This window comes from Camelus ferus, chromosome 19, assembly GCF_009834535.1.
Source record: "Camelus ferus isolate YT-003-E chromosome 19, BCGSAC_Cfer_1.0, whole genome shotgun sequence".
In the NCBI taxonomy this organism is placed as follows: Eukaryota; Metazoa; Chordata; class Mammalia; order Artiodactyla; family Camelidae; genus Camelus; species Camelus ferus.
The window spans coordinates 1,483,581-1,495,709 of NC_045714.1; the positions used below are offsets into that span (position 1 = coordinate 1,483,581).

At 52.4% G+C, this 12,129-nt stretch overlaps 1 protein-coding gene across 2 annotated transcripts in view; it reads left to right on the forward strand.

Moving 5' to 3' along the window:
* Positions 1-4,963, forward strand: part of TOX2 (TOX high mobility group box family member 2) — a 120,926-nt gene extending 115,963 nt beyond the window's left edge. For both annotated transcript variants that reach the window (XM_032461206.1, XM_032461207.1), the window contains exons 5-9: positions 355-582; positions 1,045-1,125; positions 1,936-2,331; positions 3,048-3,175; positions 3,977-4,963. In XM_032461206.1, the coding sequence (XP_032317097.1) occupies positions 355-582; positions 1,045-1,125; positions 1,936-2,331; positions 3,048-3,175; positions 3,977-4,013 (870 nt within the window). In that variant the 3' untranslated portion in view covers positions 4,014-4,963. The remainder of the gene's footprint in view (positions 1-354; positions 583-1,044; positions 1,126-1,935; positions 2,332-3,047; positions 3,176-3,976) is intronic.
* Positions 4,964-12,129: the final 7,166 nt, after the last annotated feature.

Genomic DNA, 12,129 nt, shown 5'->3' on the forward strand with positions numbered 1-12,129 from the left:
TGACTTCTGTCCAGGAAAAAAGATGAAAAGCCCCAAAGGTGATAGGTTTATTGCTCTGTTGGGCATTAATCAATCTCTTTCTCTTGTATTTCTTTGAATCAACTTTGCCATCATGCTGATTCTCATTAAGGAGTTAAATGAAACACCCAGGCAGGGCTCATAACCTGGGCATGTGTGCGTGTGTGTGTGTTCAGGTCCGGGGTGGCCAGCCCCCAGGGGCTGCCCGTGTGTGAGCAGGGCTGGGCAAGCAGGGGACAGCTGAGGGAAGTCCAGCTCTGCCTGAGGCTGAGACAGGTGCCCTCTGGCAGGAGGCCCTGGGCTTCTCTGGTTGTCTGACTCCTCTCGCCCGGGCAGATGTCAGGAGAGAAGAGACCCTCAGCCGACCCAGGCAAAAAGGCCAAGAACCCAAAGAAGAAGAAGAAGAAGGACCCCAATGAGCCGCAGAAACCCGTGTCAGCCTATGCGCTCTTCTTCAGAGACACTCAGGCCGCCATCAAGGGACAGAACCCCAGTGCCACCTTTGGGGATGTGTCCAAAATCGTGGCCTCCATGTGGGACAGCTTGGGAGAGGAGCAGAAGCAGGTGAGCCCCAGCCCTTTCTGGGCCACCCCCCAAGGCTTTGAGGTTGGACCTGGAAGGTCTAAAGCCAGGCCCAGCCTCTGGAACTAGAGGCTCCTGCAGAGGTCTTCACCGGGGTCAGTTTGCCCATCTCTAAGCTGGGAAGGTAGGTTTCTTCCAGTTCGGCTCCTTTCCAGCTGCGTTCACTAGCAGCTTGGCTAAGTGGAGAGGAAAGTGGGCCTCTGCTTCCTCATCTAGAAAATGAGAACAAGCATCTCCGTCCATCCTGTGCCTCCAACTCTGATAGTCTGGGGGCCAGGCCAGAGCTTTCCTGTCCACTGACCGTATTCCTATGGCCTCGTCTCAAGGGCCTTCGGGGGAACAGGAGCAGGCCTAGCTCACAGGCAAAGGCTAGTTGCCAGCTGTGTGACCTCAGGCTGACCATCTAACCTCTCCCCGATGTTGCCCACCTCTTGGACCTTTCAGGCCTACAAGAGGAAGACAGAAGCGGCAAAGAAGGAGTACCTGAAGGCTCTGGCAACCTACAGGGCCAGCCTCGTCTCTAAGGTAACCCCTGCAGTCCCGAGGCCCAGCTCTGCTAAGAGTGGGGCCACTTGAGTGACAGAGCAAGAACCAAGGCCCAGGGGAACGGTCAGCACCATAGGTCTTGGAAGGGATAGATAAGACCCATGTGCTCACTTCTCCAGTGCACCTACTGTGTGCCGGGGTCACGCTGGGTACTTTATATGCATCTCATTTCATGTAATTCTCAACAAAAACCCGATACTCAGAGGAGTTAAACAACTTGCCTGGAATTATCCAGCTTGTTAAGTGGCAGTACCATGATTCAAACCCAGTCTTTGCCAGTCTTCAAATGTGGCCCATACTCCTGACCACACTCTCTGCTGCCTCTGTCCACACTGGCATCGGAGGAGGCTCAGCATGGCGGTGGATGTGTGGTCCAAGTTGGGGGCGGGGGTGGGGGCAGGTCTGGAAGCTGCTGCAGAGAACATGGCTTCTGGGTTAGGCCATAAAGGGCCAAGCAAAGAGCATGTCCTGGGTCAAGGGAACAACATATGCAAAGGCACAGAGGCTGGAGAGAAGCATAAATAGAGGCTAGCCCAGCTGGATGATTCTAAGAGTGTGGATTCCCCTGTGGGCAGGGGAGCCCCCAGGGATTAAAGCGAGGGGTAGTTGGATGGTCAGAGCTCAGTGTGGTGGGACCCTGAATTATCTCAGGTTAGTCCAGGGCTCTCCCCAAGGGGCTCAACAGCCAGCCAGAAGCCATGCCAGTAGGTTGCAGAACCACATGGCCTCGTGGCCCAAGTTCTGGCTTATCCACCTTCTCCAGAGTGATCGGTGTCTGTCTCCTTCCAGAGCTCCCCCGACCAGGGTGAGACCAAGGGCACTCAGGCGAACCCACCAGCCAAAATGCTCCCACCCAAGCAGCCCATGTACGCCATGCCTGGCCTGGCCTCCTTCCTGACGCCATCCGACCTGCAGGCCTTCCGCAGCGGGGCCTCTCCCGCCAGCCTCGCCCGGACACTGGGCTCCAAGTCGCTGCTGCCGGGCCTCAGCGCATCCCCACCGCCGCCCCCCTCCTTCCCTCTCAGTCCTACCCTGCACCAGCAGCTGCCACTGCCCCCCCACGCCCAGGGCACCCTCCTCAGTCCACCTGTTAGCATGTCCCCAGCCCCCCAGCCTCCTGTCCTGCCCACGCCCATGGCGCTCCAGGTGCAGCTGGCCATGAGCCCCTCACCGCCAGGGCCACAGGTAAGCAGGGCCCAGCAAGAACATGCCCCTAGGGGACCCCTTGTGGAAAGGGGAGGCAACTTGGGATTTAACCTCAGCCTTGGCCCCTTAGCTCTCTGAGCCTCAGTTACCACATCTGTGAAATGGGGCTAGTACACCTTGTCTGAGATGTACTGGCTGCAGTGAACAGTTGGTAAGTTGCCAGACAGATTCTTCAGATTCTTAAGGTATCCCAGGCTCTCCTCCCCTCAACCTGCGTCCATTTCTGTTGTTTGGCTGGAGGGGCTAAGGCCACCATGACTTCTGCTAGGTCAGCCCTAGCTCCTGACCCTCCCCAAAGCCTTTGAAGCTTGACCCTACTAATTGTTCCACAGACACTGGTAATTACAAGGCTTACTTGGCCCTGGGAGGTCACTCAGCCCAATAACTCTATTTTACAGAGTGGGATGCTGAGGTCCAGGAAAGGAAGGTCCTTCACATGCACACACACACACACACACACACACACACACACACCCGATGCAGCTAAGATGGGGTTGAATTTTTCAGAAGGTGCTCTGCTGGGGAAAAGAAAGAAGCAGTCCAGGCGGAGAGGCAGAGCAGAGATTTTTATAAGCTGGGGAGGTGTCTCTGGGCTCACCCTCAGGCGTACACAGCTCCCGTCCCCACTAGCTGCCTGAGACGTGTACCCCGTTCCCCTCCTTGGCTCACCCGCCTCCTCCTCCCCCCCATGGCAGGACTTTCCTCACATCTCTGAGTTCCCCAGTGGTTCCGGATCCCGCTCCCCTGGCCCATCCAACCCCACGAGCAGCGGAGACTGGGACAGCAGTTACCCCAGCGGGGAGTGTGGCATCAGCACCTGCAGGTTGGCCCCCCCCCCCAATGTTAGCACTGCCCTTGTCCTGCTGACCCATGAAGGGTGGGGACGGGATGATGGGGGGTGGGAAGAGGTGAGGGGGACACTGCAGGTCACTGTCAGCCCTGCGGGGGTCCTTGTGGGCACTGGGTGCCCGCTGTCTTCAGGAGAGATCACAGAGCAAAGCATTGCCCCAGAGGGACTCAGCTGGTCCGGCGCCAGGCCCTGAACCAGGGAAACAGGCCCAGCTCTGTGTTGTGGCTTTGCTTTGCATCTGGTTATGTTCACACGTGCTTGCACATGACATTGACAGCTGGGCCGTCTGTCTTTGCTCAGGTCCCCTAGGAGCAGAGACTGGGGCAGGGATTTGGGTGCCCTTGATGACGTGTACATGTTCAGGGAGAACTTGCAGGAGAAGGTGGGGGAGGGAGGCAGGACAAGCAGGGAGGGAGCCTCAGAGGGTGTGGCCTCAGCTGGAGACTGACTTCAGCCTGATCCCACTGGAGCCCTGGATACCAATCATACCACAGTATTGGCCCCACCTCGAGGTTCGAGCATTTTGTATCCTCAGCATTGAGGAACAGGTGGTCCCCCGCCAGGATTCCAGGAGGGCTGTTTGGTAGACAGTCAGGGAGGGACCAGCACGTGCCCCTCATTCATCCTCAGAGGTGCAGCCGAATCCGGAGATGGGTGAAGGGCTAGTGTCCTGATGTGCCCTGGACTCTGTGTCCAGTCCCCTGCAGGCTGGGCGTCGCATTAGGTAGGGGTGGGGGATCACATCAGCCCTGATGGTCCCTCCTCTCTCCCCAGCCTGCTCCCGAGGGATAAGTCGCTCTACCTCACCTAAGCGCGCCTCCATCTCCTCCCCGAGGCTTGCTGGAAGGGCGCTGCTCAGAGCCTGAAGAGCTGACAGCAGAAGGAGGCCTTGGCAGGAAGCGGGGTGATGGAGGAGAGAGAGCAGTGACAAGCTGACACCCCAGGGTTGAGTCTCTTCCTCGACCTCCCACCAGACTCTGCAGAGGCAGCCCGCCGCCCACCACCAGCCCAAAGAACCTGCCGGAACCTTCCGCCCCCTGACCTGCTTGCTCCAGGGTTACTGTGGACCCCGCTCCTCGCCCTGCCACTGTACCCTACGTCTGGACGTCTGGCCCCAGCCCAGGCTCGTGTGAGCTGCCCCCTGGACGGCTCTCTCTCTAACAGAAACCCACCCCCAGGTACATGGGGCGGGGGCAGCTCAGCCACAGACGTGCAAATACGGTTTTATGGTGTGAACCAGAGATTATGAAACTTATAAACTGCTGGCTCCGTGTAAGTACTAGTTGACTAAGTGTTTTAGAACTGTGCTGAAAACATCTGTAAGATTATCTTGTGGGGGGGAAGGTAGTTTCCTTTAAGGTAAAAAGCATTTTATATGACCCTTAGCACATTTTTTTTTAAAGTTTTATCTTACGGGAGACATGCACAAAAGAGGCTGCCAAACCATTTCACCATCTGTACAGCAAGAACCGGACAGTTTACAGCCACACTCAGAGACATGGCGCTTTCTTTTCTTTTTTTTTTTTTTGAATTGTACATCCTCCATCTATTTAAAATGACCAAAAACAACTTGTCTATTTATGAAGAACAATTGAAAACAAAAATGCCGTTTATCATAAAGTGTGCGTGGTTTGGGGGTTTGGTTTGGGTTTGGGTTCTTAATGTTTGCAGCTGTTTTCTGACCCTGCAAATTGTCTGTCTCGGTGCCCAGTGCTTCTCTCAAACTTCTTTATAATAAAACTTCTGAAAAGTTGGAAACAAGCCTGTCTCTTCTTGCTCTTGGCAAGCCAGGGCCAGGCCTTCTGGAGTGGCCTTTGGTGGTGGCTTGGCCAGGACAAAGCCCCTGGTGTCGGTCAGACTGAGGGCAAGGTCCCTCCTGCCATGTCCCAAACCCCGGGGTCTTTATGGGTGACAGAGCCTCGCTGGCCTCAGTCTTGCTGTCTACAGTAATGATGGTGCGAACACTCAGGCTTCTTGCGATGATTCGTAGGGTCTCTGGCATGGAGTGCTGGCCATGCAGGGAGCCCTCACTGGCAGGTGACCATGGCGAACCGCTCCCCCACCAGTCCCTCACCACCGATGGGGCCTCTGTCCTCTGGAAGCTCCCATTCTGGAGGAGGTGAGAGGTGGGTTCAGGGTAACAGGAGCCCGTGGGACCAGGGAGACGCCTCCAAACCCAAGTGTAGGCAGTGTTCCAGACTAGGCCCTCTTAACCAGGTTTCCTGACAGGTGTTAGGTGGTGATACTTCAAAAATAATAATAATAATTATGTGGCTACTTTGACTGTTCCTGGAAAAACCACAGTCGCCTGGTGTAGAGGAGCTTTGGGGAGACCGCAGCTCTTGGGCCCCATGACGCAGCTATGTTGAGGTGGGGGCAGGTGCTGGCACCCCAAACCAGGCCCAGGAGCTGGACAGAGGAGGCTCCACGTGTCTGGCCTTTGTTCTCCAATCCTGTAACCCCGCTTGGCCCAGATAACAGCCTCCAGGGTGGGGCGCAATTTCTCTGTGCGCAGTCTCCTCACTGAAGGGCGTTTTGTAATTCACTTTGGAAAAAAAAAAAAAGGAAAACCAGCCAAACAAACAAAAACAACATGCTGTCATGTCAGCAGCATCATTGCAATGTGAAGCGTGAATAGTTCACGTCGTTACAATTTCCTTTCCTACATGGGGCCTGTCAGTAACACACTGATGACTTAGTGTAATATTCGACTCTTGCTTTTACACTGGAGAAAACAGTGTTATTGAGATCCACGCAGGCGGCCCCAAATAACAAGAGTGCAAGGCTACAGGTTCTTGCTCCCGAGGTAGACACTCCCACCTGCTCCCTTATCGCTGCACCAGGAACTCAGGATTCCTTTGAACAGGTCTGCATGCCAAGGCTGGCCTTCCGCTGAGCTGCAGGGGATGCTTAGAGACACCCAAGCAGAGTCTGAACCCCCCGCCTACAGATATCAGAGGGTGGCCAAGTGGGTGCATCCCAATGCCGCAGAGGGTAGGAACAGAGCCAGTGGAAGGTACAAGAAGGCTAATTTCCGGGCGGTGGAGTGGACTATGCCACCTGTAAGGGTTGCTGTGGGTGCCCTGCCCGATACCATTATTGGCCAGCGCCCATCCCCCAGCTCCTGAGTGTTAGCAGCTCACAGTTCACAGGTGCCCCTGTTGGTCCCAATCATTGTCCTGGACCAGGAGGGGACGCTCCATCCCCTTAGAGCTGCCCTCAGCTAATGACGGAATAACGGAGCAGCCAGCTCCGTGGTGTCACTCACGCTCCTGAGCTCCCGTGGGATCAGGCTGCAGCAGGTCTCCAGCCGCAACAGCATCCTTGCTCATGTGGAGGGGTTACCGGGGCCTCCCTCATCCCTCCTCTCCAGTCTTCCTCCTGCTGCCAGAAAGCATCCCCATCCACCACCCGCCTGCCCATCTCTGCCCATCTGACCTCATCCGTGCCTGGCCTGCTGTTAGAGCCAGGCTTTGCAGGGGAGGAAGGCTGCCCTCCAGAGGTTCTTATCAAACAGGTTAATAGGCACTCATTCAACAAATACTTAATGAACTCCAGGCACTGGGCTTGGTGCTGCATCACAGTGATGAGTAAGACAGGCCAGGTCCCTGCCCTCTTGGAGACGTAAAGCATTAAACAAGGATACCCACCAGTACCCGTAAGATTTCAAATGGTAAGGATGCTTAGGAGGACCCCCAGACAGCTGTTCTGAGCAAGAATAACAGGTGGTCCTGGGCCAAATTGGGAGAAGGTGGTGAAGGACGGGCTTTTGAGGAAGTGAGCCTGGTGGCCCTCCTGCCCCAGCCATCCCCTCCCACAGGAAAGAGGTGTGGACCGTGTCAGGATTTGGGCTCGGGGAAGGGGCACTGGCTTCTTACCCATCTCTTCGGGAGCTCTGGGTATGAGTGTGTTGGGGGTAGTGATGTCTGGCCCCAAATGCGAATCAATTTCTCCAACCCTCACACCCTAGAGGCAGCCCTGGTCACCCGCACGGGGCCATTGGAAGCCTTCCAGTCAATATAGTTTTACACAAATAAATAATGCAGAAGAAGGATAGTTTGAGAGGTGACAAATGCTCAGAAGACAAAAGGGACGGGGTGGAGGGAGCTTGTGGCCACTTCAGAAAGGGGATGGAGGTAAAGGAACCAGCAGTGACAGTCTCTGAGAGGACCGAGTTCCTGAGAGAAGGAAAGGCTGAAGCAAATGCCCTGGGCAGGAAGCAACTGGCATGTTCTGAAACAGCAAGGAAACCAGAATGGCCAATGATTGAAGAAGAGGCTGCAAAAGAGGGGTTTGAGGATGCAGCCCGTGTCCAGACCAAGACTTCTACACCCAGTGACAAGTCTGGACTTTGTTGTGGGGCAATGAGAAGTCATTCGTGTGAAGGATGGACAGGATCCAAATTGCATTTTCAGAAGATCCCCCTGGCTGTCGGGAGGGGCGTAGATTGTAGGGGAGGGAGAGGAGGAGTGGGGAGATTGGTCAAGGGGCTGTGCAGTCAACCAGGGGAGAGAAGGTGGTGGCACCAGACAGGGTGGTGACAGTGGAGGGGAGGCATCTGGATGGCTTGGATGCACTGCATCACTGGAAACTGGCCAGGGACCAGAGGGGCAGTGAGATGAGGACAGCTGCGGGCTGAGAGAAGCAGCTCTGGGCGAGGGGTCCGCAGTCCTGGCCTCGGGACCTCAGCCCCGTCTCTGCCCCACCGTACACTCCTGGGTCCCGCCAGCTACTGTGGGACTAATATTGCCTTTGAGGGATTGGAAGGGAAGCAGACCGAGTGCTGGGCAGGAAAGGGCTTTCTAAACTGGAGCCACGAAGCCACTAAAGAAAACACTCTGAAGACATTCCAGTGGAGAGAGAAGCGGACAGGGAGGCCCTGTGATCTGGCTGTTGTTCTTGGGTCTGGACTTAATTGTGTTCCCTCAAAATCCAGATGTTGAGGCCCAGCTCCCTGTGTGATGGTACTTGGAGGTGATCGGGTTTCGATGAGGTCCTGAGGATGGGGCCCCCGGGATGGGATCAGTGCTCTAGTGAGAAGAGACACCAGAGAGGGGTACTTTCTCTCTCAGTCTCTCAATCTCTCAACGTCTCTCTCTTCCTTCCATATGAGCTCACAGTGGGAAGGCAGCGTCTATAACCCCAAGAAAGAGCTCTCACCAGAAACTGGTGGCACTTTGATCTTGGCCATCCAGCCTCCAGAACTGTGAGAACATCCATTTCTGTGGGTGAAGCCCCCGGCCCCCCGCTGCTGTCTTGTCCTTGCGGCCGGCCGGGCTGACCGATGTGCCCTCGGAGTTAGGGCTCTGGAGGGCAAGAAAAGGGGGACAGGACCCTGTGGCACTTGGAGCGCGCAGGACCAGGCAGGGCTCGGCGCCGTGAAATCATGCCTGTGGGACGCCTACACTAATTTCACGCTGTCTTATAACAGCAATTAGCATCGACTCTGGAGGAAGAATGTTATGTTCAAGGTCCTTGATTTCGACTTTTAAACTAGTAATACATGCATGTCGCTTAAGAAGTCAAAGTGTACCACACAGCTTATTACACTGCTCTCCGCGCCTCCCGGCCCCTGGCTCCCACCGCCTCCCTCCGCACCCGCCACTCGGGTGTTTCCTCTCTTATTTAACAAATAAATATGCGTATACTGCTGTTTCTTGATTTATCTGTTTTTAAATGTATTTCCTTTTTAATGGAGGTACTGGGGATTGAGCCCAGGACCTTATGCGTGCTAAGCCTGATCTCTACCACTGAGCTCTACCCAGCCCCCCATTTTATCCATTTTTAAATATTATTTATTCAAAACAGACTTCTTCTGTATAGCGCAGGGAGCCATATTCAATATCTTGTAATAACCTTTAATGAAAAAGAATATGAAAGCGAATATATGTATATATATGCATGACTGGGACATTATGCAGTACACCAGAGACTGACACATTGCAACTGACTATACTTCAATTAAAAAAATTAATAAATATTGTTTCTTCAGTTATCCCCCTCAAGGGACCCTTACAACACTTCTTGAGGGCCTTCTCTGTGCCAGGCATTTTATATGTAAAGTCTGGCTTATTTTTCACACAACCCTGTGAAATAGGTGCTGTTAACTCTGTTTCACAAATGAGCAAACAGAGGCACAGAAAGATGGAATAGTTGATCCTGGAACAAGTCAGAGGCAGAATCAGGGCCTGGACCCCAAGTCTGTGGCCTCCATCTGTGGGTTCTGAAGGCACGGCCTCCAGCGTTGCGGCTGAAGAGTCTAAAGTCACTCTCCCTCCCGTTCCCTCGTATGTCGCACTCATTTTCCCCTCCTCTGGGAGCTTTTGGCTTTCTCTTTGCTCCCTGTCTTGGGACAGCACAGTGCTGTACCTGGATCTGTGTCTCTTTTCATTGGCTGGCGCCAGGTAGACCCTTCCAGTCTAAAGAGGGCTGACTGCATCTCCCCACCGACTTCTGTTCTACTCCAGGACCATATTTTGAACTTAGAAGGCAAGAAATTGGCCTCTTTGTGCTCCAGTCCACAAAGAAATGATGGTTTCCATTGCTAATAGGGGAAGAATGTGAGGAACAAACACACCGATTATTTCTTCCACGTAGTGTCTCGTGCCGGGGGAGGGTCGGGCCCGGGGGGTGGGGGGGTTCTGAGTTTTCTCTCCTTGGCTTGCAGACTGCCGTCTTCTGTCCGGGTCCTTATATGGTCTTTCCTCTGTGAGTAAGAGCTCCTGGTGTCCCCTACGGGTGTCCTGATTTCCTCTTCTTATAAAGACACCAGTCACATTGGCTGAGGTCTCATCCTAATGGCCTCCTTTTAATTTAATCTCCTCTTTCAAGGCCCTATCACCAAATACAGTCACATTCTTAGGTACTAAGGGTTAGGGCTTCAATATATGAATTGTAGGAGGGACACAATTCAGATGGCATGGTTGATATAGATTAGAAACCCCACAATGTTGGTTTAGTCCAACCACTGGTTCATGGGCCAGGCAACAGGAAATCAGAAAAGAGACACAAGTTGGGAAAGATTCCACATGGGCCTGTGAGGTAGCTGACCACTCCGATCACCCCGCTTGGGAGGATGCTGTGAAGTCAAGATGTGTCCCAGTCACTTCCATCTCACCATCATCCATCCCATCACACATCTGATGTGGCGCCATGCAAGCTGCAGTTACTCAGAAGATGTTTACTGACATGTCAGGGGAAGGTGCAGAAGGACAGGGCTGTCCCCTATGTCTCCAGAATGACACTGGACCACAACCATTTGTCGTCTCTCCTGAGTGCCTTCCTAAACCTCCAAGCTTCCCTCCAATTTTTTTTCCAGTCCACAAAATTTATTAGTATAAATGGAGTCAACAAACTGTTATTGGCATAAATGGTGTTACAAATCAAATGATGTCAGAGTCAGGTAGATAAGATAAACAGAGGAAAGAGATGATGATGGGGCGTGGTGAGGACTGTGGCTAAGTGGAGACTGACTGCCCTGCCAAAAACACATTTAAATTCAGTGTTTTATGGGCATAGAAAACAAACTGTGGTTCCCGGGGGAAACCAAGGAAGGGATAGATTAGGAGTTTGGGATTAATAGATACACATTACCATGTATAAACTAGATAAACAATAAGGACTTACTATATAGCACAGGGAACTATATTCAATTTCTTATGAGCTGAAAAAAATATATGTATGTATATGTATAACTGAATTGTTTGCTGTACACCTGAAACTTACATTATAAATTGATTACACTTCAAGAAAAAATAAGAAAAAATAGAAACAAAAATAAGTAAGTTCAATGTGTTTTAAAACACCATGCTGGCCCAAACAAAACAAGTTTGCCAGTCGAATGCACCCTTCAGGCACTTAGCTTGTGCCTTCCTTTGAGGGTATGGTTAAGAATATGGGTTTTGAAGATGGACACACAGACCTGGGTTTAAATTTTAGCTTCTTGTCTGCAAAACACTGTGGCGTTTGAAATCATAGAGCTGTTGTGAGGAATATATGAAATAATGCATGGAAAGTGCTTGTGCAGGGCCTGGCATATAGTAAGTGCTTAATATATAGTAGCTGTTATTATCATGGTGACTCAGAGAATAGCAATGGTGATGAATTTTTAAAAATAAAAGTACCCTCCTCGAGCAAATTTATGAGGTCATTCATGCGTGGAGTGGTGGCGCCCTCTCGTGGCCATTATCTAGAACTGCAGGGAAGTGTAGCAGTCCAGACAGAATGGTTAGGAGCCAAATTGGGCTATAAGGTTAGACTATGGATTTGAATCCAGCTCAGATAGATGTAAGTAGGTAACACAGGTCATTCACCTCCACTCATACCCTCCATCCCTTTCTCTGAACAATTTTACGATTCCATGGAGTGGTTCTAACAATTTAATGAAACTATACAATAACACTTCGCATGCAAGTGATATTAATAGCCCTTAATTTAAAGTGCTGGCTATGATCTAGATGACGCTAGCATGATCCTAGCACTCAGAACACCACTGGCCCCACGTTGCTAATATCGTTCTCTCTTGCGAGAAAGTGAAACTAGTGGGTAATTATTTTTCTTTCACTGGGTCGGGGTGAAAAGGGGTTACTTTGGCTTGGAGCACCTGACCAAAAAAATAGATCCCCTGTGGATATGAGAAATCTCATTAGAGCAAAATATTCCTTTGGATCATGCACTGCTCTTTCCAGACTTCTCTTTTAAAGGATGACCATTAGTATCAAATGCCCAGATGAGGATGAGTGTATCAGCTGCTTCCCTCTGCGACCAGAGAGGACTGGGAGACACTGTGTGTTGTCATTATCTCCAGCTGGACCCCTGCTCCACACACCCGCTCTGCCTCACTTGCTATTCTGTCTGGAGAGGTGCCTTTCTTCCTTCTCAGAGGCCAGTGGGGAATGAGGAGCCTAGGGTGGGAGATCCTGCCCTCC